Genomic DNA, 26,431 nt, shown 5'->3' with positions numbered 1-26,431 from the left:
CCACATTTACCACAGCGCCCGGGGCACCCAGTACAGGGCCTTATTTACACTTCAGCCACCACCACTAGCCACCATGTCATAGATCACGGCTCTAAAATAGGCTTCTAAATTAGTGGATTAATTGCTTAGTAAGGCTTTCAGAAATACGTTCAGACCCGGCCATGGCCTGGCCTTGAAAGTCAGTTCAGAAAAGCGTTCAGAAGGCCCATTTTGAAGGCCAAAAGATCGCGCCCTTATGAGTCTCATTCGTATTCATTACCTACGGGTACTCGACAAACAATCTTTGACTTTGAATACGCAACTACCGCAAAATAAAATCCCAAAACATTGTACAATTTCTTTTCACTCCATGTTTTGGCGTTCTCTCATATTTTCTCACGTTATGCCATTGTGCTTGCCGTCACATGGTTTTTGCCACCCCAAGAACCTGACTCCGGTCCCTTGCCATTTCTATCTATCCCTATACAATCCGTGAGCCACCTTCTGCTTGTGCCTTTCCAGTTGGTCTGCGCGCGCAAAACCTTTCTCAGGCTTGGGACAACCAGGCAGGTCACACTTGAACCTTTTCTCATGTTTCTCCAGATGTGCTCTTCGTGATCAAGATCAGATTCCAGAGTGTATTGGTGAAACGTTTTGTCTGAAAGAGGCCACTCACTTGATGTCAGAGTTTCTTTTGAATACTCTCATTCGTCCATTTGAGTCCACACCACCCTTGTTACAGTTCTCTCTGTGTGAGCATATGTAAGGCCCAACCCCTCGCCCACGGCTATTGATCTCCTCCAAAGAGGTTACCACGGCGTATTCTATGTTGTCGTCGTATTCATCTCCTCCCATGTTGCTTTCCTGTTGTACAGTGCTGGACTCGACACTCGGGCTGTCCCAGCTCGCGGCAGCGTATGGCGTTGCCATTGAAGAATCTGTGAAGCTCGACCCTACAGGTGTGGAGGTGTTGTCACGAAAAGGAAGGGATGTGGACTGCGACAAGGACGATTCGGGCCTCAAGCCTGTAGGTGTGGGTGTCGGAAGGGGTGGTCGGAGGTAAGCGTGCAAGGATGACGGGATACTTGGTGAATTTTTCCAGATACCAACAGCCGTTTTTGACAGCTCGCGAACCTGACCACTGATCTTTCTACCAAGTGCAGTTTTGTGAGTCAACGAGCACGTCTCGTATTATTGAAAAGTGCAAGATATTATCGGTAAGGAAAAAGGGGGCACAATGCTGACTTTAAAGCCTCATGTTTGCCATCCAGATATTTAGTACTGCGGAGACCGGGCTCTCTTGCAAGGAATGGAGCCAGGTCCGTGGTGAAGTCGCGGAGGTGCTGACTTTTGACAACGGACCGAGCCAATTCTGAAGCCAGGTGCAGAATGTTGACGAGGAAGTTCCCAATATCCTCTAAAGGACAGCCACTCAAGCTTTGTTGCTGTAACCCCGTGATAAGGTCATGGAACTGTTCGCGAAGCAGGGCGCAGACCAATGAGTCGCCGGAGCATGCCTGCTCATGATCAAACAGATGTAACATGTCACAGGCCATTGCCACTCAGCGTTTTTGGGGCTTTGTTTTCTCTTTTCTCTCCTGAGCGGGCCGTGCTCAGTGACGTGGTGGGCCAGAATTTGATGGAGTTCAGTAGTCAGAGGCCTTGAGTGCGCGTCGGGGCAGTTGTGCCTTGGGCACCAGACTTCTGCGAGACATTGTCTCCCGTAAGATGCTGCCATTTGCCCCGCATTTCCGATTCCGCTCCTGACGAGGGCCCCACCTCCTTGCACCATGTGCCAATGTTCCCTCTTTTCTCTTTTCTCTTCTCTCTTCTCTCTTCTCTCTTCCGGCCCCACTCCAACCCATCCCACGGTACCCAAGGTACAAGGTAACCTACCCCATCACCACTCAAAGAGGCGTTTCGGCGATGGAGGCTGGCTTACCACACCAATACATCGACGTAGGTACTTGAACACCGCTGTGGGACGCTACTTGATCGGAACAAGGATAAGTGCAGGCTCGCCGGGCCCGCACACCGTGTCTCGTCTTCACAGGACTTCTTTCTCTCTTGCTAGTTCACAGCAGCCAGGAAGATCCGCAATTCAGATCTGCTGTATAGCCATGGAGCGGGCTGCCAAGGTCGCGCGATCCGGTGGTTCATGGACACCACGCCACACTGAAGAGACAGTCCGTGCTATCGCGCCCAATGATCAGCATGAGGACGACCACGGTTCAAACGCCGGACCGGATGACAACTTCATGATATCGGATGACGATGAGATGTTCCACTGGACTCAACTGTACGCCTGGCCACACCAAGACATACTCCCAGGGCTCGATAGCCTCGGAAACCACCTTAATTCCACCCACCTTGCAGGTCTGCACAGCGATTCCATTTGCCCCGTGTCTGCAAACCAAGGCAGAAAGAGAAGTAAGTACAATAAAGTCAAGAGCTTGTTGAGCCCAGCCATCTTCGCGTCGCTAGATAGTCGCTAACAAGTTTGAACAGGCTATGAAGAATTGCTCAACGAAGATACCGCAGGGGTCGAACCTCTCCATACCCGGCAGCATGTGCCGGCTGGTCCGGCTAAGATCCCTACATCTTCTCAGGAGCAGGAAGAGGTTCACCTGGAGAATCCTTACGCATCAGAAGAAGGGAGCTGCAGCCACCCCCATGCACTTGTCCGATGCCGCAGCATTGTTGAAGAGTGCAGAGGTCGTCGTATCGTGCTTGACGGATTCATCAAAACAAGAATTACACTTTATGGTTCTCCACGTCATGAGCAAGGTCATGCGCTTAATGTGCATTTCCGATACTTTCCACCCACCGAGTCAGAGAGTCGCCATGGCGGCGGTGGAAACGGGGCCGCCGGGAATTTGATTCCGAGTGAAATCATCCGACCCCCACCGCAATTCGGTGACGTTCAACTTAGCGGGAGGTTTGAGAAGTCTGATCGTTATCTCTTCAAATTCTGTAGGTGTCCCGACTGGCCCCGCAATGGTGCCATGCCAGCAGAGTATTCCAAGCTTACGTGTGCTGTCTCGTTTTAGTTATCGAAGCTGTCTGCAATGGGAGAACAGTTGTCAAGAATGACAATGCCTATCTCAACCAAATTGCACCTATGGCGGACAGCTCACCCGCGGTCAAGCACGCCATGTTGTCGGTTTCTCTTTCATATATTCTTGACTACTCTGCGGAAGACAAGGCAAAAGAACTTGCTACCCATCACCATCAGCAAGCTATTTGGCATACAAGCCAAGAACTCAAGGACACAAGAAATCGCTTACCAGGTAACGGGGATAGTTTGGTTGCTTGTCTTATCCTTCTGGGCCATACCGAGGTGAGCTCTTTGGACTCAGTGATGATTCGCTCCACTCTGCTGACGTTTTCTTTGACAGATAGTCGTTTGGGACCGGAACCGAGACAACATGAAGTCTACACAGAAGGAGCCTCCAAAATGGTACCGGGGAGCGAAAGTGGCCGAACGAGTGCTTGGGCAATCGGATCCAGCTAGAACCCACCAAGATCCCAAGAATGCCCAGATTACCAAGACGCGGTCCCAGCTAGCAATTCGAGTGTGCCTAGACAGCGTTCTCAGTGATTGCGTGCACCCTCTCGACCCAGGTGCCGACATTGAGTGCTACAACTGGCTCATCAGAGGCAGTGAGCGAGAGTGCCGCCGAATCGATGGGTTTGCCGGGCTTTCTCCAGATTTGATGTATTGCCTGGCCAAAATCACGTATTTGGCCTCCATGCGAGACAGACGTCCATACTCTCTGGCACAACTAGCTACCGCCAACGGCATCAAGGATATACTCAGCAACTTTCGGCAATGGTCAGCGCTCTCGAACGGCTACAATACATTTCAAGAGCTCCTCGACAGCTGCGAGCTGAACGACAAGGGCAAGGTCAACACGGAAGCCAAGGTCACTGAGTTGATTGGTGAGAGCTACGTTGCTGCCGCACAAATATACTTGCAATGTAGGGTTTTCCGGTACGTTATTGACCTTCTCCATCATGTATTCGACAGTGCCGTCTAACAAAAATCGTGTCCATCGCTAGTCGAAGAAGAGATGACCCTGTGATCAAGGAACTTCTCGCTCGACTTATTCTTACTGTGCAGTATCAACCCATTTCCGGGCCGTTGTTCACGGCTCAAACCCCGCTTTTCGCTCTTTTCATCGGAGGTCTCGTGGCCTATGACCAGCTTGATAGACAGGCCATCAAATCGTGGTTCGATCCAATATGCAAGGGACCCAGAGGCAATGTTCCTCCTGCTTATGAGGCTCTCAAACATGCATGGAGTTGGTTGGACAGTTATGAAAGGCGAAGGGGCAAGGTGGCCGAACAGGCAATGAATCATGAGGCAGACGACGGGGGTGCTGGCACTGACGACGAAGAGCACGAGATTTGGGAGAACAAGGACCCATGGTGGGAGAAGCTTGTGACAGCGATAACCTCAAAGTGTGGTCGAATCAATCTCTGCTGAACGCCGGTGTTCTGATCCTTTGAGCCGCGCCCCCTCTCGATAACTTCCCGCTCCATACAAATTCCCTCACTTGGCTTTTGCTCTCGCCCAATCCTCTCTTGGCGAGCCTCTTCTGGCGACCTCAAGCTATCCCAATTTGTCCGCACGAATGGGGTGAGTTTCTTGGCTTCACATCTTCCCCCCTCTTTCTGAGTAAGATTGGGCATCATTATTTTACGTTATGACAACATTCTGACCCGGAATAGAGGACTGATAATGGCATCTTGGCATGCATCGGGAGAGCACTTCATCCGGAATTTCTTTGGAGCCTCGCCCTCGACTAGGACCGATGGCACCATTTCAAGCGCTGGTGTAGCTTTGTGATACTCATTTGTGCAGAAATGCGCGGGGGTTAGAGAGGGATCTCTAGCAAATCAGAACCGGTGTTCACGAGCCTTGGGAAACTGAGGCTCTGCGTGCATCTGAATTCTTCCCTTTCCGTTGATCACGTTGGGGGCTTCTGTACAGACTTCTTGAGGGTTATGATGTTGGGCGAATGATGGATGGTGCTCGATTCAGCGGCAGGAAAGATCAGCAAAGATGTACTTGGAGCCTCATCTGGCAGTGTTTTGGCACGTGTTCAGAGGCTCAAGGTCGAGCCTTCTCGCCAGTGCCCGCGTTATTCGCTTGGACCAAGCTGTATAAATGGCTCGGTTCCTCGTGAAGAGTCCATGTGCACACTCGATCTTGAGAAATCTCTTTTCAGCACTGTCGAGTGTATTCCTGGACACACAGAGTCGCCGTATTCCAAGCCACTTCAACAGCACACAATGGGTAGCATTACGCCGAGCCGTGGCTACAAAATCCAGGAGGCTCCATTGGGATCGCCTCGGCCTTTCCGTCTGGTATGCATCGGTGCCGGTTATTCAGGGCTACTCCTATCCATCATTGTAGGTCAGAAGATGCAGGGGGAGAACCTTGACTATCAGGTTTACGAGATGAATGGCGATCTTGGTGGCAAGTGGCTGGTCAACAGGTAAGATTGGCAACTCTCATTAACAATTGAGCAGACGCTAAAAGGCCATCGTTTTTGCTCCAGATATCCGGGATGCCAGTGTGATACTCCGGCCCACATCTACAACTACAGTTTCTGTCCCAATCCACATTGGCCCAGCTACTACGCCACCGCCTCTAGTATCCATCACTATCTCAAAGACACAGCAGTCAAGTACGACTGTGAGCAGTACTTCAAGTACGGGCACAAAGTGACCAGTGCAGTCTGGGATGAAGAGGTTGGAGAGTGGTGCCTCACGGTCATTGACATGGCCAAGGGAACCGAGTTTGAGGATCGATGCAATGCACTGGTAAACGCGACAGGCTTTCTTCAGTGAGTTCACGTTCCAATCACACACCACTTGCAGGTACGCCATGCGAACTCCTTTTCTGACCATCTATTATCCAGAACCCCAAAGTGGCCCAAAATTAGGGGGATGGATCGCTTCAAAGGCCAGCTTGTCCACTCAGCCCTCTGGGATGAGACGGTGGAAGTCGCCGGCAAGAACGTGGCAATCATTGGCATTGGCTCTTCAGGGGTACAGATACTTCCCGAAGTTGCAAAAGGCAGGTCTAGGCCCCATGTATTGTTTGGAATTTTCCTTGTACTGACTCCGAGCAGAGGCTAAAACCACGACACTTTTTGCCCGCTCCTCGACATGGATTACGTGCCCTCCATCCAAACCATCAGCACAACCTGCGCAGTTCGTAGATGAACACAACAGTTATCCCACCTCGACACAGCTCACCTTCAGCTCAGACCCCAAATCCCTTCTCGCCCACCGTCGCGCTCTCACTAACGAACGCAACGCTGGTTTCAGGGCTTCAGGCGGTGGGCGATTTCCTCAAAGTGCAACCCAGGAAGCTTGTCGAAAGAGTATGGAGTCACGACTTCAGGTGGAGACCTCAGAAAAAGGCAGGATTATCGCTAAACGGCTGATTCCGAAATTTTCTGTTGGTTGCAGACGAGTAACTCCGAGCAAGGATTTCTTGGAGACTTTGCTGGATGATAGAGTGGAGTGTGTCTTCCTCGATCCACAGTCTAACCAGGCTGGAGGGAGTCCAGGTACCTCTATCAAGACGTTTACCGGGCGGGGAATCATGCTGTCACATTCGGCCAGCGAGGAGGAGGAGGAAGAACGAGAATTTGACGTGGTGGTATGCGCTACAGGATATGAAGCGTCGTACATCCCCTCTTTTGAGCTCGTGGGACGTGATGGGGTGAGACTTGCGGAGCGATGGAGCGGTTGTCACCGGGATGGAGGTACTAACCCAGAGTGCTACCTTGGCACAACGGTGTCTGGCTTCCCCAACTACTTCATGTTTCTGGGTCCCAACTCCCCGGTTGCGAATGGAGGGTTGGTGCAGGCTATCCAAGCTCAGGGCATGTACATCTACAAGTGTGTGAGGAAGATGCAGACCCAAGGCGTAAGGTGCATGGAGGTTCAAAGGAGTGTCATGGACGAGTACAACGAACATGCTCAGGCGTATCTGAGGGGGAGTATGTGGACAGAAGGATGCCAGAGCTGGTACAAAAGAGTCGGCGAGGGAGGGGAAGACAGGGTAATTGGTATTTACCCTGGGAGTGCGTTCCATTTCGTGGAGATGATGAGGCATCCAAGGTGGGAGGACTACGACTTTGGCTATGGTTATCCCGGCATGGTTGGTAGTAGGAACGGGCCCTCTATCAGACAAAATAGGTTTGTATTCATGGGCAACGGGTTCACGAGGAGGGAAGCTATGGGTAAGAGTATAGGCGGCACCTGTGTTGAAACCTTTGAGGAATACTGGGACCTCATGGAGCTCCCAGGTATTCACAGTTAGTGGCTAATATGAGTTTGAGTTGGAAAAGCGTACGTTAATGCGTGACTGAAGCATGAAAGGCACCCAAGTCCTGACCGATTTTTAAACCACTGTCTTTATACCTACAGTGACCCACCTGCCATTACCAGTTACCATACCTCATGCTCATCCATGCGCACCCTCGGTGATTTGCCACGACATCCCCTAAGAATTTCATCAGGTATAAACAAAGATAGCTACTATGCTAGGTGTTTCGAAACATCAAAGAGGTCGACCAAGACAATGACATGTCGAGGTGTCATGGTTGGCCAGTCAACCAAGGGGGGCCAGGTGGGTCTAGCCCCTGAGCCCCTGAGTGCTGATCCACTAATTTCACCTTGCCGCCAAGACTGTCAACATCCTATTTCAGAGCCGGTAGGCGCGCAGTAAGCTCGCTCTCAGAACTGCCAACAATGGGATCGCCTTAAGAATGGGCCCAAATTTTAGGGCAGAGATGCCTTCTCAGCCTTAGCATCTATCCTTACTTTCCCTACCAGGTAGTCAACGCCACAACTCGCTTGCGAGAAATGAGTTGGGGCCTTGGGCTGCCTCCACGACTCAGCCACAGCACACCAGATTGAGTCCTAGAGGTTGGGTCCTTCTTAAATACGATGCTGGTCGCAGGCTTCTCCTGCTAGCAACCCGCTCGTCACCTTTCACGTCGGCTTTCTTTTATTCCCTTTCACGAAACGATATGGACGCAAACAAATCTCAAATCTCCCCTTCGACATTCCCAGTGGATCAACCGGCACCACACGAAAGGGCAGAATACAACATACAGCTGGTACTTGAGCTCGGTCAACGACGCATCCTGGTCTCTTTTCCAACCGATGAGGAGGCATCGTTGTACTTTGACTGCGTCAAATTCACCAACCTCTGTGTCAAGCGGGATTGTCATGTATACCTACACCTCACAGAAGTCAACCATATAACCCTCAAGAATCGACTAGGCATCGTTTTCAACAGCGCCGCGCACGCCAATGAATGGCTTTTACACACCCGACTCGAACGATGTTTCCGACAGAGACAGAAGACTCTTTGGCTCAAAGAACCATGTGGACTATGGGGTGCCAGCTGGGCGGGAGGGGATGCAGGTCTGGCCGAGACAAGAAATGATTCGGCAATTTGGAACAGCGTGGTGCGACATCTAAAGACCTGGAAGTTTCAATGATACTCCGAAATAGGGAAGGGGTCCGGGATGGTTTAAAATGCAGGAATGGTTTACAGTGTCACACTGAAGGAAAACCAGAACTGAGCACGAACAGCGACTGTCTTGAGTTGTTGTGCTGTCTGTCTACCAACCTAGCTGTACGGTAAGTAGGTATCTAGGGTACCTACCAAATGATGTTGGAGACAGAATACGGGCATTTCGAAGTAAATATTTGTATCATGTCATGCAGGACCACGGTAGCAGAGATACATATAATTAACCCTTTCGTAAGGTCCAATCGAGTTTCAGTCTCCCTCAAAGCCAATAACCGGCCATGGTGTTTAACCACAGAATACATTTTCTGATTATGAACCCTTCTCATCTTGACCCCGGGCCTGTTCCGCAACAAGGGCGACAAAGACCACTAGCACAGCTGCATAAGCCGCAGATGCTGAGAGAACCGCAATTTCATTCTCCAGTACACACGCCATCAGCACCCCAAACACAGCAACAAAAATGGTTGTCGACCACAGCGCCACCCAGGTGTCTTCCCACACAACCCATATCAACAGCCACATCGGGACAATGAGAAACGCAGTCCCGATAGCAGCTATACCAATCCGGGCCAGAAGCTTCTTCAGACGGTTGTCTCCTCGTGTCGGAACAGGGGCCCGTCGAGTTGTTTGCCATACTCGTAGCGAAGGTTCACCAGTCGGATTCGAATCAGTCGATTCCGAAAGTTGGAAGCCATGCATGACCTGTTCAAGAACCTTCCTGTCCATATAACGCTCTCCTGTTATCAGGAAAGGGTCTCTCCCGCCTGATCCGCGTTGTTCCATGTAGTCATGTTCTTGGACTGCAGAAACTGAGCGTGACAATGTCAGCACCCTGGCTTCGCAAGATGCAGTAGGTAAACGAGGTGGGGTATCCTACCATATTCACTAAGAGTTTTATCCCAATCTTTCCAGTTACTGTCTGTATCTGCACCTTCGTATGCTTTTCTTGCAGCTGATGCAAGTTGTATTTGTAGTCGCTGTATCCGCATGCGTTGCAGTTGTGCGATGCTTATACAATAGCTGAAGACATCGGCTTGCGGTGCTTGGTCCCAGATGGGGTTCCATTTTTCAACTTTGGTTATTAGGTGTTCTCGGTAATTGTGACTGATCCAGGCTTGGGGATCTTCGAGGTCGAGTCCCTCTGGATCGAGATCGGCTTCGGCCATTTTAGGGCCTATTCCCACTGAATTCCAGGTCAAAATTTCAGGTGACTTTTGCGTGCTTTTAGCGCCATATGTAGCCACTTCATTTCAGGTTGTACCGGGACCTAGCAAAGGTGGGGAGGTATGCACCACCTTACTCGTCGCATTCCTTTTCAGCGCACTATCAAATCAAATGGCCTGTTGTGACAAGGGCTGTAATATCAGGGCTTGGAACTCATGGTTCAATTCAGGCTAATAATCTTCAATGGCCTCGAAGAGCGTGATAAAGAAGAAGAAGGTCTAGGAATACAAACAGCTTCTGAGAACGCGCCTTTATCCTTCGCCCAGTGGTCCGTGCATTGTGGCCTCAGGCCGCTGCCAAGTCCCTCAATATCTCAGGTTGACCAATATCGTCTTCTTAATAACCGCGAAGCCTGCGATTGTCTGCCTCACTTTGACCACTAGCTCACAACGTGCAGGTAGGTGGTCTATAGTGCAGGTAGGTGGTCTGTTGGGCCGTAGCGAGGTTGGTTGGTTCGTAGACGTGTGACACCTGTGATGATCTACCTAGTAATGGGCCGCTCACTCGTCTCGTTGGGTGATATGGTGTGTTCAATGGGGTCATCTCGGCATGCAGGCACATCTGTCCTAGCAAAGCCATTGGACAAAATACGTATCCGAAGTGCATGTGGTTGTTGCATTGAAGGAGAACTCAGTACAGCCAGCCTTGTTGCGCTGGCCTTTTTGCCCAGATGCATGTCCCCGCCCTTATTAAGCACCAAGCAAAGAAACAACCAAGATCTATCACGGATTCCCACCATTCGCCTTTGACCCTAATTTTGAATCGCTTCTCGATCTAAAAAATCGCCAAAAGTATCACCTCCACACTATGGCCTATAGGACCGAACTAGTTCAACATGAAAGTAAAACAAAAGAGCCAGAATGGAAAGTGAAAATCACATTCCCTTCAGCTGCCAACGCTACGGACTACATGAACCAGGTCAACGCAATTGAAGCCGACCGAGCGGCTGTACCCGCCACTGAGCCTACCACGGCTTTGGTCAAACTTCCCAGTGCCGCCTTACCAAAACAAGAAGAGGGGAATAAGAAGGCCAGAATAATATTTCAGGAGGGGGCTGAGAAAGCAAAAGTCTGGCTCTGCCAAACGGGTCTCGAACCTTGCTTCAGGGACATGAAACATCGAACGATCCATCTTTCCAACCCCACAGCAATACCGTCGAATCCCCGTTCCGAACCAACCCAGGCCGAAACTGCGAACAGAAACCAAGGGACGGATGCCAATACACCGGCTACCAATCCTGCCCAGCGCGTGATCACAAACCGGGCCCGAGACAGGGAGAACAGAACAGGATCGACTAGAACACGGGAGCGGATCGAAAGCGGACTGAGAAGACCTCTGCACCGGAAACGGAGGGCCCGGCGGCCTGAAGAGAATTGAGGATTGTTACAAGGGGCGATGGTAAATGAATGGGATCCTATCTTGAGATCCGTGTGGTTGGCCAGTGATCTGGGATAGAACCCTTGAAATGGTAGTGGAGAATGTGCCCGGGTTTATTCGTCTTTGGTGGATTTGCGGTGAAGGTTTGATGAGTCGTCCTTGAAAGCGCGAACGGTTGGCGGTTGGGCTGGTAGAAAGCAAGGCGTTTGTTTTATTTGTTCAGTTTTCTGCTTGTCTCTTGCTTATGAGTCACGGTGACCTTGAGCCCTCCAGTAAAGCAGCAGTTGTGTTTAATAATAACTTGCCACACTCCTCATTCTTTCTGTCCGTAGGTGAGTTGTATACCGTTCCGTTAGGCACGCCTAGGCATGGATATGGTAGATGATCCCTTGGATACCTTAGGTACCTAGTTCTTCCCCTTCAACCAAAACCTCTTCACCCACCTCACCCCCTCCGCAATAAAATGCTTGTCCAACCCATAAAGCGCATCAAAACCATGCAATCCCGGTCTAAGCGTGTACTTGACCTCCACCCCCGGGTGAACCCCTTTCAACCGAGCAAGAAACTCCTCCGTCCCCGCCTGTGCAACCATCCCGTCATTCTCCCCCTGAAGAACCCAAAACCCCGGCACTTTGTCCCCCCACTGCCTCGACACGTTCAAAGCATACTCCAACCCTGATTGTGCAATAGCAGTCTCATCCCCCCAAAACTCAAAGCTCCTCCCACTCAACAACGCCGCCTCTGTCAACTCCCAGCGGTCAGGGTAGGGGGCGTCAGTTCTTATTTCTGTTCCCGTCAGGTTACCGAGGTACTCATCAATGACCTTTCCGGCTTTGACGACAGCTTCGTTGGTTGGGTCAGGGAGGGGAAGAGACCCCCAGGCGGCTAGGTCGGGCCAGATGGCGGGGTATTGCGCGATGACGGCCTTGATCTTGGCTTTTTCCTGGAATAAGAGAGCGGATTGAACGGCGAGGTAGCCGCCTGCTGACTCTCCTACGGTGACGATTTGGTTGAGGTTGGGTTTGATCTTTGGGTAGGCGGAGGCGATGACGGATGGGAGGGAGGTGTGAAGCCAGGACCAGAAGGAGGAGATGTCGGATAGGGTCTCTGGGGCGTTGGCTTCAGGGAGGAGGCGGTAGAGCGGGGAGACGAGGATGGAGTTTGTGGAGACGGGGAGTTGGGTTACCCTTTTGATGGAGATTAGCATTGGAGGGAAAAATAGGGGGGTTAGCGAACGTACCAGTCGGCAATAAAGGCAGGCTCGAGGTTAGTTCCGATGATGAGACCACCGCCGTGGAAATGCACCACCACGGGCGCGTCGGCCTTCTTGTTGGAGGCTGCGAGCTTCTTCGGGACCAGGACGGCAGCTTTGATGGCGGTTGCGTTGATGGTTTTGTAGGTGACGTCGAGGCGGTGGTAGTGCTCAGCTAGCTCGGCAGTGGTGTAATCAATCTTGACGAGGGTGACCATTTCGAAAGGGCTGGACTGAGCTGAGATCAGTGTAGTGAGGATGCCCAGAAAGGCGGACAGAAAGATGAAGAGCTTAGCCATGTTGTTGGATGTGATACTGAAGATGTTGATAGTGAAGGGTTGATCTGTTGTAGGCACCAGACATCCCTTATATACCTTTTGCAGGTAGCTGGTTGACCGGATCACATGGATGTCGTTAACAACATCTCTTGCCACAATAGGCGTTATCTTACCGCAGACATCAAAGTGACTTCGGGCACATCTGTCATGGTTCCACCAGCCGAATCGGCAGTCATCATGACAGTACAGTTCATCCACCACATGCAAAGTGCAGGGCTTGATTCGATATAATTCCCCTAATATATTCATGAGGTACGTAATCGTGAAGAGAGAGTGTTTGCTCACCTCCAAGTCTAACAATGACATAGCTCCGCCGAGCTCAAGGACTCTGAGCCCAGTGTCACCATTTCGGGAATGATGGTGGGATCGATCCTCCGGCGCCGCGGAGTTTGTTGGTTGTCATGAATTATGTCATCAGTAGCCAAGTCCAACCAACAGCATCAAGCATCAAAAAAGCCCCGAGAACTGTGATTAGGTAGGCAGACAGGATCTCGGAATTACAAAGCTTGAACAAATCCATCAAGATACAATATTGTGACATCTCAACACCGGGCTACGGCTCTGCTGATGGTCACCTCCGCGGCAGACCGACAACTCAATACCTCCCCCGCGACCCAACCGGTGACGACCGATCAACAGTCCAAGTCTCGACAACCTGAATGTTACTACCCCTCCCACTTCCATTCTCCACGTCATCCGCCATGTTCTCTCGATACTCCTGCCCCAAAATCTCCTCATCACTCCTATTAGCCGGCATGGTCCTCCCACCAACAGCCTTGGTATGAGTGAAGGGGCCGTTCACGCCCATCTTCAGCTGCCTTGTCCGTTCCTCGGCTTTCTTTGCTTTGTCATCACCCTCCTCCCCCTCAGTTGTCTCAGCCTGCCACCGACTCGCTCCAGGCATGGTGCTCCCCCCCAATGTCTTGAGCCCATATCGTGGACCACTTTGTTTCTTGTAACCGGATGTTGAGCGGGTGGCGCGGGACGTGAGCTTGTCGATGAAGCCTTTGTAGAGGGGGCGGACGACAGGGACGCCAATGCAGATCATGGTGATGGCGATTTCGGCAGCGGACCAGACAATGAGACCAACTGTGTCCTCTATGTCGACCATTGTCAGCGAAATATGAAGGGGAAGAGGCGACTAGGGAGGGCTTACTGGTGTAGTTTGTACTTGACAGATTGGGGACTTCAATGGTCCTTTTAATACCGCATGCACCGGCGATCAACCCAAGACTCATACTTGCAGCAATGATAATCTTCTCCCGCTGGTTCATCTGGAGCTTCCAGAGGAAGACCCATGGGAAGATGGCGAAGAAGAAGTCTGCAATGACGCAGAGGACTGTTCAATCTGTCAGAAAGGAATCTTTTTTCAGTCGGAGAGAAGACGTACTGCACAAGGTAAACGACACTGGCGTGGTGTTGATGTAGCAGTAACCCCCAGGAACTCTCCTGTCGTAGAGGTAAGCCGGTGGCGAGCATTGCAGCCAGAACACAAAGCAGACAGATATAGACGCTGCCAGCAAGCTTCCCATCGTAATCCATATGACGACCTTGTGCCATGTTTGCGTGACAAGGCGCAGCAAGAAGAGACCCAGCGACCACTTTGCCACCGCCATGCCGACCACCGCAAATGTTTGGCCGATTGCCTCGAACAAAATAGCTTTGACAAGGTCTTCAACTTCCTGTATGTCGAACATGTTTTGGCCGAAGCCATATTGGGCTGCGATGGTTGTCATGATTGTGTAGCACAGCAGGAGAACCTGTGTTGAACGTCAGAATTAGTTCGATGGAGCTTTGGGTAAAGGCAAACTCACAAACGCGAAGTTGTAGACGTGGTCATCCAGCCCATAGCTTTCCACCACGTAGGCCCTGGTGTAGATACGGAGGAGAACGAAGACAAAGGTAAGGGCTGTAAGTATCCACATGACGGAGACAGCCCATGGGCCATCGCCTCCGAGCGTCATGATGAAGGCAAGTTGATGTCGGTCTCAATTTGGTTTCCAGCTATGACTCGTTCTCGGATTGAAGTCAACAAGTGGATATATATTGTAGGTGTGAGTTGTTTTGTTCTTACCGACTTGAGGTCGTCCAAATTTTAATCTTCGGGAGACGACAGTGTAGACATCTACCTTTTTGTTGTGGTTGTCGTCACATAACGGATTGTGCCCGAAGACTCGCAGCTGCCCCTGATGCCACTCTCGGAGATATCTCATGCCAGGATTCAGCAAGAGATCACCAGAAGAAGAAATCTGAAGGAAAAGTCCCAATACCGGTTTCTATCCATGTTCATGGAAGGCCGCAGGGTCTCGCCCGTTGACATGATCAGCGAATCCACCAAAGAGTCAGATAAGCAGACAAGACTGTGGCGCGCAAATATCGACCGGGTTACCGGGTTCTCGGTGTCCTCGATGTCGTCTAGCTCTTTGAGTGAATCAAACGGGTATTGGCGGCGTCAGGGGTTGGGTGGCATGGGGGTGAAGCGAGTTGAGTGCCGGCCGCTCCGTGCAAGGGACTGTTCATCATCGAGTTGGACGTTCTTCAGCAGGGTATCCAGAATGCAGGAGAAAAAGCAAAACAAAGCAAAGTACCTACCTACGTGAGCTGACAGGTATGCAACGGAAAGTGACAGGTAGGTATTGAAGAAACCGGCAACCACTTAGCAACGTCTCTCGCTGACACTTCCTGTTCTTGGATTTGCCTGCCGTCGGGACTGTGGGGGGATCTTCCGCACCGTGCACAGGCAAGGTATGGTAAAGTACGGCAGGGTTATATTGTGCTACCCTAGTACATGAGTGCATAGCATAGTCTGCAGCATCTAAAGCGGGTTCATTTTATGAGAGATGCACAGAAGGATTATGCGAGTTGTTGAAAACAGTCCTGACTGCCGGCATCTCCCCGTTGATCTAAGCAGGGGCCTTATCACATGATGGACACGTTGGTTGGGTGCTTGAGACTTCGGTCCCGCAGTTTTTGCAAGAATAGACCTCTGAAGGCATGCTGAACGTTTCTTGTTTCGATTTGAGAGGCTGGTGGGCGTTCGTGATCCGTATATGCTCTAGATGATTTTGACAAGTTGGCCTCTGATGCAATGCTGAATAGGTAGGTAGGTTCTGAATTGACAGAAGTTTGCTTCACAAGCAGGCTCTTGGACATCTTATATCCAAGAGATACTTTGCCTGGTGTACGACCCAGAAACCTGGACAGATCTTTGTGATACCGAGATATGGGATCACTGGAATCGTCTGGTGTAGGTTGTATACCCAATGGAGCATTCTTGAAACTGCCAACGTGCGTTTGGGTTCCAAGTGCTGTGCCTTCGCTATCCGCCTGCTTCCCCGCCTTTGTAATGGCGCTCTTTTTTTGCCCATCCTTCAGTTTCCACCTCGCTGCTTCGCAACTTGTACACGGAAAACTCAGTGAAACTTACCGGGCACCAAAAAAAAAGCAATAACAGTTCTTTGTCATTTCCGAAGCTCAATGTCTAACCCGAAGCCACGAGAACCGCACCCAGCCAGAGAAGATGGCTGCTTCGCTGTGACACCCGAAAGAAAGTACTACATTCGCGGCAACGCCTTCATCAAGAGGTCCCTCCGACCAAAAGAATTCATCACCAACTGGAAAGGCAAAACCCACGTTCCTCGACTGCGAAAAGAGCTCCTCATGAACGAGGCTGCCGCGCTCCGCTTCATCCGGCAGCACACCGACATCCCTGTCCCCGACATATACTGCGGCTTTGAAGACGACGACGCCTCCTACCTGATATCTCAAAACATTGACGGGGTCAACATGTCAGACTTGAAAGACGAGACGCAGAAAGCCGCCGCTCATGTGGAGCTGGAGAAACACCTGGCTAAGTTGAAAGGAATCAAGTCCAAGCGCCTCGGTGGACCATCCGGGATTGTGATCCCTCCGTATCGTGTCTTGGGGATCACCCAGAGAAGACAACTGGTCGTCCTGCAAGGAGTCGGAGGCAAAAGACGGTGAAGATTACGTCTTTTGTCATGGTGACTGCTCACAGCACAATGTAATCGTTGACCCTGAGACGTTGCGCATAAAAGCGATAGTCGACTGGGAGTATGCCGGTTTCTTCCAAGCGTGGCGTTTAAGTTTCCATTTTACATGCGCAAGGCACCATCGATTGCGTTGGGCGAGGAGGAGGACGATTCGCTGGAGTTGCTGGAATTTCTGACTTCCAAAGCGGGGAAGATGCAAGAAGCCGGTGAAGATTTGGGAAACTGAAGAAAGCACAGTGTGCGTGCCAGGATAACTGGGTGATCTGCTGCCATGATATGATGTATAAGATGATCAGGCATGGCAGGGGCTGTCGGGGAAGTTTCCCGGGCCAGGAGCGGAACCTCAAACAGTATTCAGACCCAGCATTTCGGTTCACCCAATAACGGGTTGCCAGATTCTCCTTGCCGGGGACTGCAATGGATTGTGGCGTCTAAGTATCTCCTCTTTTGTGCATTTGGAATTTCGAAGTGGTGCCAGAGTGGCGTTAGATATGACAGAAGGGAAGTTCAATGGAAGTACTGTGTCAACCTCCTCATTCCCAGAGAGTTGACAGTCATTGATCAGGACTTGCTATTGAGTTCAACCTGCGTGTCTGGACAAGATTCCCCGTTGCCAAGGACGGGAGGGTAAGGCGAAGGATCCAACCCCAGAGTGACACAGACCAGAAACGGGAGGGCCGCACCCGCTGTCAGAAGCGGAGTTCTATTTCCTGGAAAGCCACCCACGCTAGTGATGCCGAGGCCTTGAAGAACGCAATGTAACACAGGGGCCTCATGGATAGACGCACTGCCCCACCGTCTCATTGCAAGATCTACACAGTTTTTGGACGAAGAAAGTCTGGTACTGTCCAACTATTGCCTGATCAAACTGCCGGCAGCTACATTATCACTGTTGTATCTACAGGTAGTGTTCTCTGTCCCAGGCAGCATGAACCCAAGGCTCGTGTTCCCCTGCCAAATCAGGCAAGCCGTGGTTGATCACGGAGGTATATCCGAGGTTTGTCCCCATTCTCACCCTTCTTCCTGCTTTTCAATGTGAGATGACATGTTCGAAATTTGTTGACTTTCCGCCTCAGGGGTTGACGCCCTCCTGGCCACAGCTTGATGAGCAGTCAGACAATATTAGCTTGATGTTACGCGTTTGATTTCCCGAATGTGCAATTTGTCTGGCTACCACACGCATAAGGCATCCAATATAGCCTTGCTTCTAAATGAAGCAGCGTTGAGGCGTACGAGATAGCTGGTTTCAGATCAACATTTGTGCCCAGTCACTACAGTGCCGCTAGACCTGGGCCCCGTCACCACATCTGGCCCCCTCTCCCGGTACTACAGTCAGCCTCTCGGCACTGTGTGGGCTTCTCGCTGCGAGCAGAAAGACCGAACCTAAGTGAGCGAGGGGGCAGGAATGATATCGGGATGTTGGGGGTAAACCAATCAGGGGAAATGTCAGGGGGGGGGGCGGGGCAGAAAGCATGCTCATGGGGCTTTATACACCGGAACTGCCTCGTGAAAAGCAACTTTTGTCCTTGGATATTCTTTCCGAAGCTGGGCTGCCTGTTGTATCTTTTTCTCACACACGCAGCAACATCAGGATGTCGACATCAAACGGAATCCTCGATTCACTCGTTGCTTTCCGCTACGGGAGTCTGCCCACTTTAGACAGTCGTGTTCTGGCCAGACTGGCTGTGACTGTGCTTGTTGCTCCCATTGTCACTTTGCTTCTTTGGTTCACATTTTCATGGGCTGCATCTCCATTGCGTGGGTATCCAGGCCCCTTCCTCGCCGGTATGTTTGCCCATTCTCAGTCAGCCACCCTATGCTCGGCATGTGCTCATCATACTGTCACAATCAGGATACACAAACCTCTGGCGTCTTTACCATGTGAGAACCGGCAAGTATGAGTTGACCATGAAGAGGCTTCACGACAAGTATGGACCAGTGGTGCGCATTGGTCCCAACTTACTGGATCTCGATTACCCCGAGTTATCCAAAGTGTTGTATGGCACTGATGGAAAATGGCGCAAGGTTTGTGTTCCTACCTACAACGAGGTTATGCCGTCAATTTTACTAACATCGAAACTTCTCAGACCGAGTTCTACCACAACAACAGTGCCCTCGTCAATGGAAAAATTACCTACCGTTTGTTGCCTTCAATGCCTGGACGTCCTGGGAGTTGTGGTTGACAACACAATAGATATGTTCAGCACCACCGATCAGACTGAGCACGCTCAAATGAAGCGTCCGATTGTCAAGCATTACTCTCTCGGCAGTGTACTGGCCCTCGAGTCACACATGGACAACGTTCTCGGAGAGCTCATGCAACAGCTCGACAATCGTTTTGCCAAAGGCGGTCAGGGGACCTGTGATTTGGGAGAATGGGTTGCATTCTGTCAGTTCCCCTGCCTACCTATCTTTGCATTCTCATCTCCCTTCAATCACACACAGGCAGCTAACTCGTCTTTCCTCTCCAGATGCCTGGGACCTCATCACCTCGGTCACCTTCTCCAAATCCTTCGGCTACATGACCCAAGGTCACGACTTTGACAGCTCCATCGCCACAGCCGACAAATCCCTCGACTACTTCGCCTCCGTCGGCCAGATCCCTTGGCTGGACTTCCTCCTCGACAAGAACCCCATCCTCCGCATCGGTCCCCCCAACCTCAGCAACGTCACCAACATCGCCATGACCTCTCTCATCGCCCGCATGCAAGGTCAAGACAAGAACTTCAACCCCAAGGTCCCCGACTACCTCCAACACTTTATCGATTCCAAGAATACCCATCCCGACACCGTCCACGACGGCATGGTGTTTGGGTATTTGCTCGTCAACCTCATCGCGGGAGCAGACACGACAGCCATCACTATCCGAGCCATCTTTTACTACGTCTTGAAGAACCCAGCCGTCTACGCCCGTCTGGTAGGGGAGATTCGTTCAGCGGGGATTGAAAACTCCAACGCCTTTCCTTACTCTCAAGCTCGCCAGCTGCCCTACCTCGAGGCTGTGGTCAGGGAGGCGCTCCGTGTTCATCCTGCTGTGGCTATGCCGCTTGAGCGTTATGTCCCTGCTGAGGGGTTCACCCTTCCCAACGGCGACTTTGTTCCTGGCGGGGTGGCCGTTGGTATCAATCCTTATATTGGCAACAGGAACAAGACTGTTTGGGGTTCTGATGCGGACGAGTTTAGGCCTGAGAGGTGGTTGCGGGATGTCAAAGGTGGGGAGACCGATGAGGAGTATAAAAAGAGAATGCAAAAGTGGAATGCCTGTGACTTGAGCTTTGGGGCTGGGTCGAGGATTTGTTTGGGGAGGAACTTGGCGTTGGTGGAAACGTATAAGCTTGTGGCCACGGTTCTGAATAGGTATGAGGTTACGCTGGCGGATCGGGAGAGGGAGTGGGAGACGGTGAATAGTTGGTTTTGGAGGCAGAAGGGGGTGGAGGTTAGACTCAGGGGTAGGGTTTAGATTGCATTTGGTTGATGTTGGATTTATGGAGGGGGTATGACACGAAGGAGACATGTTTGTAAGGTAGAATCTACACACATCCACTGAGAACGACCAGCAAAAGTTGCATTAAAGAAGTTGATCTCTTGTTTGGGGCTACTGTGGTGATAAAAGGCTACAATACCGTTGAGTTGTAGACAACATGATTGACACTGTAACATAGGTTAAGACAGGATGATATTCCCAATAACACCTTGAGGTAATTAAAAGTCTTTCAAAAACTGCTAACACGCCTCAACGAGTAACACGTAGGGTAGCTGTTGAAATATGCCTCAAACCCTTTTCGTCTATTTTGCCAACTCTTCAATGGAATTGGATACCAGAGGTATCTTGTGTGACTCTGAAAGAGATGTTGAAATTCTCAAAGCCCAAATGACATCCTAGCACCCTCACTACAAAATAATTGAGACAGCAACAGCAAGTAACCCCATAATACATACCTGAAAAGCCAGTTAAAGGGCCTTTAAAGATAGTCAAGAGGCCTTTAAAGATAGTAAAAAGGCCTTAAAAGATAGTTTAAAGGCCTATTAATGTACCTTTGAGGTATGGTGTCTCAATTATTATCGTGGTGAAGGTGCCTAGAAACCCAAAACACTCAACTCAATTTGCTGTCCCTCTCTTGTTCTTTTCACCGCGTTACCTCCAAGGCTGTGATCTTTAGGTTTCACTCAGACTACTCACTCGAAGCTCCCACTGTGGTTCAGGTAAGTTGTCGCTGTCCTGAAAAACTACCTAGGTACCCCCTGATGTTCCAAGTCTGGTTCACCCTGCTGTCTACCACGCAGCGGTCTCCATGCTCCGCGTTGCCTAAGCTGTGGAGGACTTTCCCGAGCAGGAGGGACCTCCCCGGTAGCTTCAGTTCCTCCACCGTTGTTGTCGGCCAAAGGGACCTCATCGGTTTGAGCTACTCCATTGTTGATGTTTTGGTCGCCTTGGGCATCTTGTGCAAAGTGTGCAGTCGAGGGATGAACCATTTGACGGAGACCTTCTAGTATGCCTCGAACTGCGAGCACAATGGAGTTTTCCCTGCTCAGCCGCTGCTTGAGATTTTCCTCATCTCTTTTGTTTGCATTCTTTATCGCCAAAAAGCCTAAAGATATCGCAAAAAGACTGACCAACTCCCCAGCAACTGCCCAATAGACACAGATATCAGTATCAAACTATGGAGGACGTCAAACACAAGTCTCGGGTACATGTATGCACTCACACAATCGACCTGTGATCCAGGAAGACCTATAAAAAGGCTCTCCGGTATCGTCATGCGGGAAACCTTCAATCGATATTGCGAAGAGGGCGAGCATAAACGCCAAAGGTGTCTAGGTATGGTGTTATTAGTATCGTAGGGTAGATGCATTTCAAGTCCAGTTATGCCGATAATCACCACCAAAATAAGCACCGTGCAGAGATTATAGTCGCTGGACCAACGTCAGTTGTGAATGAAACTTACAAAAACGATAGTAACGGCGGTAAGAAGCAACACGTAGTTGTTCAGTTGGCGGGACTTCACGGCTTCGATGTTGGCGAGTTTCGACACAATAAAAGAGCCCTGAGCTTGTTTGACACTGACGAGATGATCCACCTAAGTAGAGTTATACGGTTAAATCGTCAGCCATTAGTCCTTAACTCCCCAAAGCAAATGCGACCCACCGCTGCGAGAACTCTGGTGGCGTTGGCTTCAAGTCTATCGACGTGGTCAATAAAGGCTCGAATCCTGGACTGCTGGATAAAAGTCTCGTAAGATATGCTCCCGTCGCCCTGTGGACATGTGCTGTGGTACCTAGTCGGCAATCTCTCTGATTCGTAAATAGTTGCTTTAGGATGGCAAGCTCTCCCAGAACGTCTTTAAGCTCGTAAATGATCTGAACCTCTCCTCCGATTTTGAGAGACTCATGATCCAATCTGTGGTTCTCTCTGTCGGTGTCATGGTCTTCGACGAATCGGCGAAAATCCTTAAAAAGCCCCACTTCTTCATTCTCCTGTTTCGCTATCCAGCTCTCAAAGATATCCAAGATGTGATATCCAAGACCTGACTGTTCAAACTCATCAGGAAACCTGAGACATTGAAGGAGGATCTGTTGAACCAGTGCGTGAGGGGTGCTCCAAGCGTGTAATGGCAAACACCGCGAAACTATCTCAAACAGGGTCTCTTTGGATTCGCCATCCCACCTCGGGGGCATTGCTGTAAGAATCGTTCCTAGTTAGGTGTTAGCCAACAGGTTATTCGCAAGAGCACAGACGCAGTAGTAATAAGTCCCACTTTCGTCCAGTTTCCACATCCACAACTGACGAACCATGAGAAGCTTCAGTGGTGTGTTATTTGTTTCAGGCGTCTCCGCGTTTTCGGTAGGAGGATTGGTTCCTCCAGCTGTCCTGATGGCAGTCTCTGTGACGAAAGGTGCCGCTACGCCCGGCACCGTAGGTTCTGGGCCTTCTGCGTTCTGAATAGTAGGATTCACCCCTCCAAGTGCAGGGATGGCTGTGCCTGCTCCTTCTGCGGCTGGTGCTTCTGTCGTTGGTATCGCGCCCGGTGGGTAATTCCGTAGTTTCAACCACTTGTACACTACCTTATCTTTGTCTGTTTGATTGAGAGCCGTATACCCATCATGGTATGCCTGGTCTAAGGTTTCTGGGCGCTGTAGACCAACAGATCCGTTGTATGGACCGAATTGACTCTCCAAATCCCAGAGGTCTCTTTGTTTCTGGAGAACGGGAAAAGGGAGATTTGCATGTGGGCTTAGATACCATTCAGACTCGAAGTCAATAAATGGAACCTAGTGAACCGTCATATTAGTGATATCAAAATGACAGTAATTAACTACTAGGTGGGTGCTTGGATATTTCCTGAAGCAGACCATCATGATGACTTACGACAAGGGAAATCTTTGACGAGGTTATGGTTCCATCAATTTTATGTTGGCATTGTACCTGAGGTTGGAATCAAGTTGGGTCAGCCTCTTCGTCATTACCATCCCGGGCATTGTGGAAAAAAAAAAGACATACGTGAGGGAAACGACAGTAGCTGTTACCTGCGGTGTTCCGGGCACATGCTGTGGCATCGACAAAGCGGGACATGTAGTACTGCTTCTCGCTTTCGGTCTCCCCGTAAGACTCGCATAATTTGGCAACAACATCCTGTTAACCTTTTTGTGAGCCACGAACTCAAGGATGCTACGCCAACTCCGTAAGAGTAGGTAGTCGGTAAATACCAGGTATCTACCTACCTTGACCCATGTCATCTGTGTTGATGTAGCAGTTAGCATCAGTCTTGCGGGAGTAGAATTTTCTCTGTCACAAATGCCCCGTATTTCTTACGCTTCTGAAGGTCAAGAAAAAGGTACTGGTTCTTACTCACATTGGTGTGTGGGATATGAATCCATCGCACGATATCTTCGGGCTCTATGTTAACTCCATCATCCTCCGTGTCGCTGACAAACTCTTCTTCGAGTTGGGTGAGCAAGTTTTCTTCGGGCTCTATGTTAGCTCCATCATCCTCCGTGTCGCTGACAAACTCTTCTTCGAGTTGGGTGAGCAAGTTTTCTTCTGTAGGTCGTGTGCTGCACTCGTGAATTAATAAACGGTGACGTTTCACAAACCTTCGAGTACCTAGGTTCTGAGCTTACCCCATAAAGTCCTTAATTGGCATGGATCGAGTCCAGTTACGGGTATATGAGCCATCCCCGTTGACATCGACGGCACATGAAAATGTTATTTCAATGTTGAAGTTGGCTGAAATTTCGTGTTGCCTTGAAATTGAGTTGCTCCACGCTGGCTTGGTCTCGTCCTTATTCTGCCACAATTCATCGCCCGCCAGTCTCAATGCATCATCACGCCCAATTGGTATACGTGGAGCCTTCCAGGCTAGGAGCAGTTTCACCATACCTACATCTTCTCTTTCGCACGCAGTTTGCAGGGCTGTAGTTTTTCCTATTCAGAGATCAGCAAATCTGGTCATGTTACAAACTCCAGAACAGAGGTATTTAGGTAAGGTACCTACCGTCTCCGTCCTCCAAACCAAGCCTCGCCCCGTTCATGAGTAATAGCCGAGCGACGTCAACATTCTTCGGCGGTCTAGACCGGTGGTTGAAGGCCACCAGAGACAGAAGGCTCTCTAGAGAGTGCGGATTGCCAAATCTGGAAGCTAGCAATACACGGGTAGCAACGACATCGCCGAATATTACTGCTATTTGGATTGCCGAATCTCCTTCTTTGTCCTTACTTTCGCCAAGTTTGCGGTCGTGTCGGTGCTCGATAAGTTTCTGATAAACGTCTTCTGCTTCCTTCGCTACAGCTCTGTGCAACACAGTCTCCTTCTCTTCGGTGTATTTTTTGGCAAGATTATCAATGCCAGGTTGATCGAGGAGATGAAGAGCGATGTCGAAATGAGCTCGCTTAATGGCAACATAAAGCGCTGAGACCTTTCCCAAGTCTTCATATCGGTCGTCGTTTTCCCTCTGACTGTCTCTGTCCTCTTGCTCGTCGTCGCTGTCCCAGTCGCTATCTTCTGGCATGTGGTTTCGCCAAAGTTCAGGATGCTTGCGTTTCATTTTGTAGTACCACATCTGTCGTTGTGCTTTCTCCATGTTTCCACCACGGCATGCTGCCCAAAAGCCTTCGGGGTTCCTTCTCAAAGTTTCAGCATCCGAGTCAGCGCCGCTATCATCACTGATCATTTCTGAGTCTGACCCCTCATCTCGATGACCACGTTTTAGTATGAAGCAACGTCTCTCCACATTCACGTCGGCCCCCTGCCTCAAAAGCCTTCTGGCCTTCTTGAGTTTACCATTGCGGCAGGCATACCAAAACCTTTTGTTCTTTCGAGTCTCAAAGCCGAAGGGGTCATCGATGAGTCTCAACGGATCCCAGTTGTTATCGCTTGGGTTCATGTTGGGCTTGAAACCTTGTGTATAGCAGGCGGGCGGGGTATACCGAACAAGGTAGGTAGATAACTAGATCGATGAAGATTTGATGAATAGAGCTAGGGAGCTCGACTGCTTCAAGTTGTCGATGAGTATGGTGACTGCCTTGAGAAGGTAAGTATCCTGAGTACTTAAGGTAAAGACGGGCATCCGTTAGGTTTAAGCTCGTGGCGAATAGCCACATCATACGATATCACCAAATAGTATGCACTTGGCTCAGTCATCACACCGCAGACTGACAAATCACGCCAACTGGCGGCTGAAGGTGTCACAGACCAACCATATAGCAAGGCAGAGCGGAGACTGCAGCAGGCCGTGGTGGCTAATCAAGTGAAATGTAACAGCTGGGCTGCAGGACGATAGGGCGCTCACCACTTGGCAGAGGTGAGCCGGATCACCAGTGAGCAAAGGTGAGCCAGGTACGGAGGTACCTGGAGGATTAAGGTCTATATATACGGAGGAACTGGCTGGTGAAGATAGACAGTTCCGCAGTATGCAATACAAGTCACAATCGTTGGTATCTAGACTGTTGTGATCGAGACAAGCCATTTGTCATATACTGTTTAGCTGTACCGAACCAGGATTGTTCAGAAGCGCCTTCAACCAGTATCCCTTTCAGAGGTTCTGGATAGGGGTTCGTCACAGATGGTAATGGAAGCAATTTTTCTTTGAAGAAGTTGCAAATTTACACGTCAAGCACATGAAAGCTCCCAACCGTTTCCTTGTAGGTAAGAAGCTACTTGAACAAACAATTTCCAGGTTATACTTGGCACAAACAGTATCAGTCTACGGTATGTTCAGAATAGTTTGGGATTTAATCAAGATAATATTACGCGTAAACCACACTCAGCGGTTCACTTACTATGTTATCTATACTTACCTACCTCCTAAAACACCATACTCTTCCCATCCTTCGAGATCTCCAACTTCTGCCTCTCCTGCTTCCTCGGTCCAAGCTGTATCTCAGTCTCGCGGTGCTGACGCCAAAGTTGCGCAAAGAAGAGTCTTAACTCAGCGCCCGAAGCCTGAAACTTGGGCTTGCTTTTTGGTGAGTTCTTGCACTGTTCGCAGAGCCCCTCCTCGACGTAGACTCCTGTGAGTTCGCGGGTTTTGAGATCATCGCGGATGCCCCCGTTCTTCTTTACGCTAGCGGGGAGGTATTTGGCGAGCTGGCAGAGGGCGACTTCGACCTTTTGTTCGGGGGAGTTTTTGCGGCAGCGGGGGCAGTGGAGGTAGAGGTCGAAGTATTTGCACATTTTTGCTA

General features: G+C 50.3%; 8 protein-coding genes across 8 annotated transcripts; 4 read left to right on the top strand and 4 right to left on the bottom strand.

Moving 5' to 3' along the window:
• Positions 1–3,407: 3,407 nt before the first annotated feature.
• PODANS_6_9613 (uncharacterized protein) lies at positions 3,408–4,468 on the top strand (the record flags this gene model as incomplete). The annotated part of the gene is made up of 2 exons (XM_003437327.1): positions 3,408–3,973; positions 4,042–4,468. 2 exons carry the CDS (start codon positions 3,408–3,410, stop codon positions 4,466–4,468), a joined length of 993 nt encoding a protein of 330 aa, XP_003437375.1.
• Positions 4,469–5,574: 1,106 nt separating this feature from the next.
• PODANS_6_9610 (uncharacterized protein) lies at positions 5,575–7,324 on the top strand (the record flags this gene model as incomplete). The annotated part of the gene is made up of 3 exons (XM_003437326.1): positions 5,575–5,747; positions 5,910–6,057; positions 6,245–7,324. Coding segments are annotated over 3 exons (1,401 nt in total), but the record flags the coding sequence as incomplete, so codon positions are not given.
• A 1,533-nt stretch (positions 7,325–8,857) lies between these two features.
• On the bottom strand, positions 8,858–9,714 carry PODANS_6_9600 (uncharacterized protein; the record flags this gene model as incomplete). The annotated part of the gene is made up of 2 exons (XM_003437325.1): positions 8,858–9,357; positions 9,426–9,714. 2 exons carry the CDS (start codon positions 9,712–9,714, stop codon positions 8,858–8,860), a joined length of 789 nt encoding a protein of 262 aa, XP_003437373.1.
• A 1,841-nt stretch (positions 9,715–11,555) lies between these two features.
• Positions 11,556–13,045, bottom strand: PODANS_6_9590 (uncharacterized protein; the record flags this gene model as incomplete). Its single annotated transcript, XM_003437324.1, has 2 exons — positions 11,556–12,176; positions 12,386–13,045. 2 exons carry the CDS (start codon positions 13,043–13,045, stop codon positions 11,556–11,558), a joined length of 1,281 nt encoding a protein of 426 aa, XP_003437372.1.
• A 289-nt stretch (positions 13,046–13,334) lies between these two features.
• Positions 13,335–14,703, bottom strand: PODANS_6_9580 (uncharacterized protein; the record flags this gene model as incomplete). The annotated part of the gene is made up of 4 exons (XM_003437323.1): positions 13,335–13,828; positions 13,896–14,060; positions 14,130–14,499; positions 14,554–14,703. The coding sequence occupies 4 exons, from the start codon at positions 14,701–14,703 to the stop codon at positions 13,335–13,337; spliced, it is 1,179 nt and encodes a 392-aa protein (XP_003437371.1).
• Positions 14,704–16,159: 1,456 nt separating this feature from the next.
• PODANS_6_9570 (uncharacterized protein) lies at positions 16,160–16,928 on the top strand (the record flags this gene model as incomplete). The annotated part of the gene is made up of 2 exons (XM_003437322.1): positions 16,160–16,655; positions 16,717–16,928. Coding segments are annotated over 2 exons (708 nt in total), but the record flags the coding sequence as incomplete, so codon positions are not given.
• A 1,296-nt stretch (positions 16,929–18,224) lies between these two features.
• Positions 18,225–20,212, top strand: PODANS_6_9560 (uncharacterized protein; the record flags this gene model as incomplete). The annotated part of the gene is made up of 3 exons (XM_003437321.1): positions 18,225–18,537; positions 18,605–19,141; positions 19,224–20,212. The coding sequence occupies 3 exons, from the start codon at positions 18,225–18,227 to the stop codon at positions 20,210–20,212; spliced, it is 1,839 nt and encodes a 612-aa protein (XP_003437369.1).
• A 3,655-nt stretch (positions 20,213–23,867) lies between these two features.
• Positions 23,868–25,134, bottom strand: PODANS_6_9550 (uncharacterized protein; the record flags this gene model as incomplete). The annotated part of the gene is made up of 2 exons (XM_003437320.1): positions 23,868–24,175; positions 24,246–25,134. The coding sequence occupies 2 exons, from the start codon at positions 25,132–25,134 to the stop codon at positions 23,868–23,870; spliced, it is 1,197 nt and encodes a 398-aa protein (XP_003437368.1).
• Between the last annotated feature and the right edge of the window lie 1,297 nt (positions 25,135–26,431).

This window comes from Podospora anserina, chromosome 6 (genome assembly GCF_000226545.1).
Source record: "Podospora anserina S mat+ genomic DNA chromosome 6, supercontig 4".
Lineage (NCBI taxonomy): Eukaryota > Fungi > Ascomycota > Sordariomycetes > Sordariales > Podosporaceae > Podospora > Podospora anserina.
This window is presented reverse-complemented; position numbering and strand designations above follow the sequence as displayed.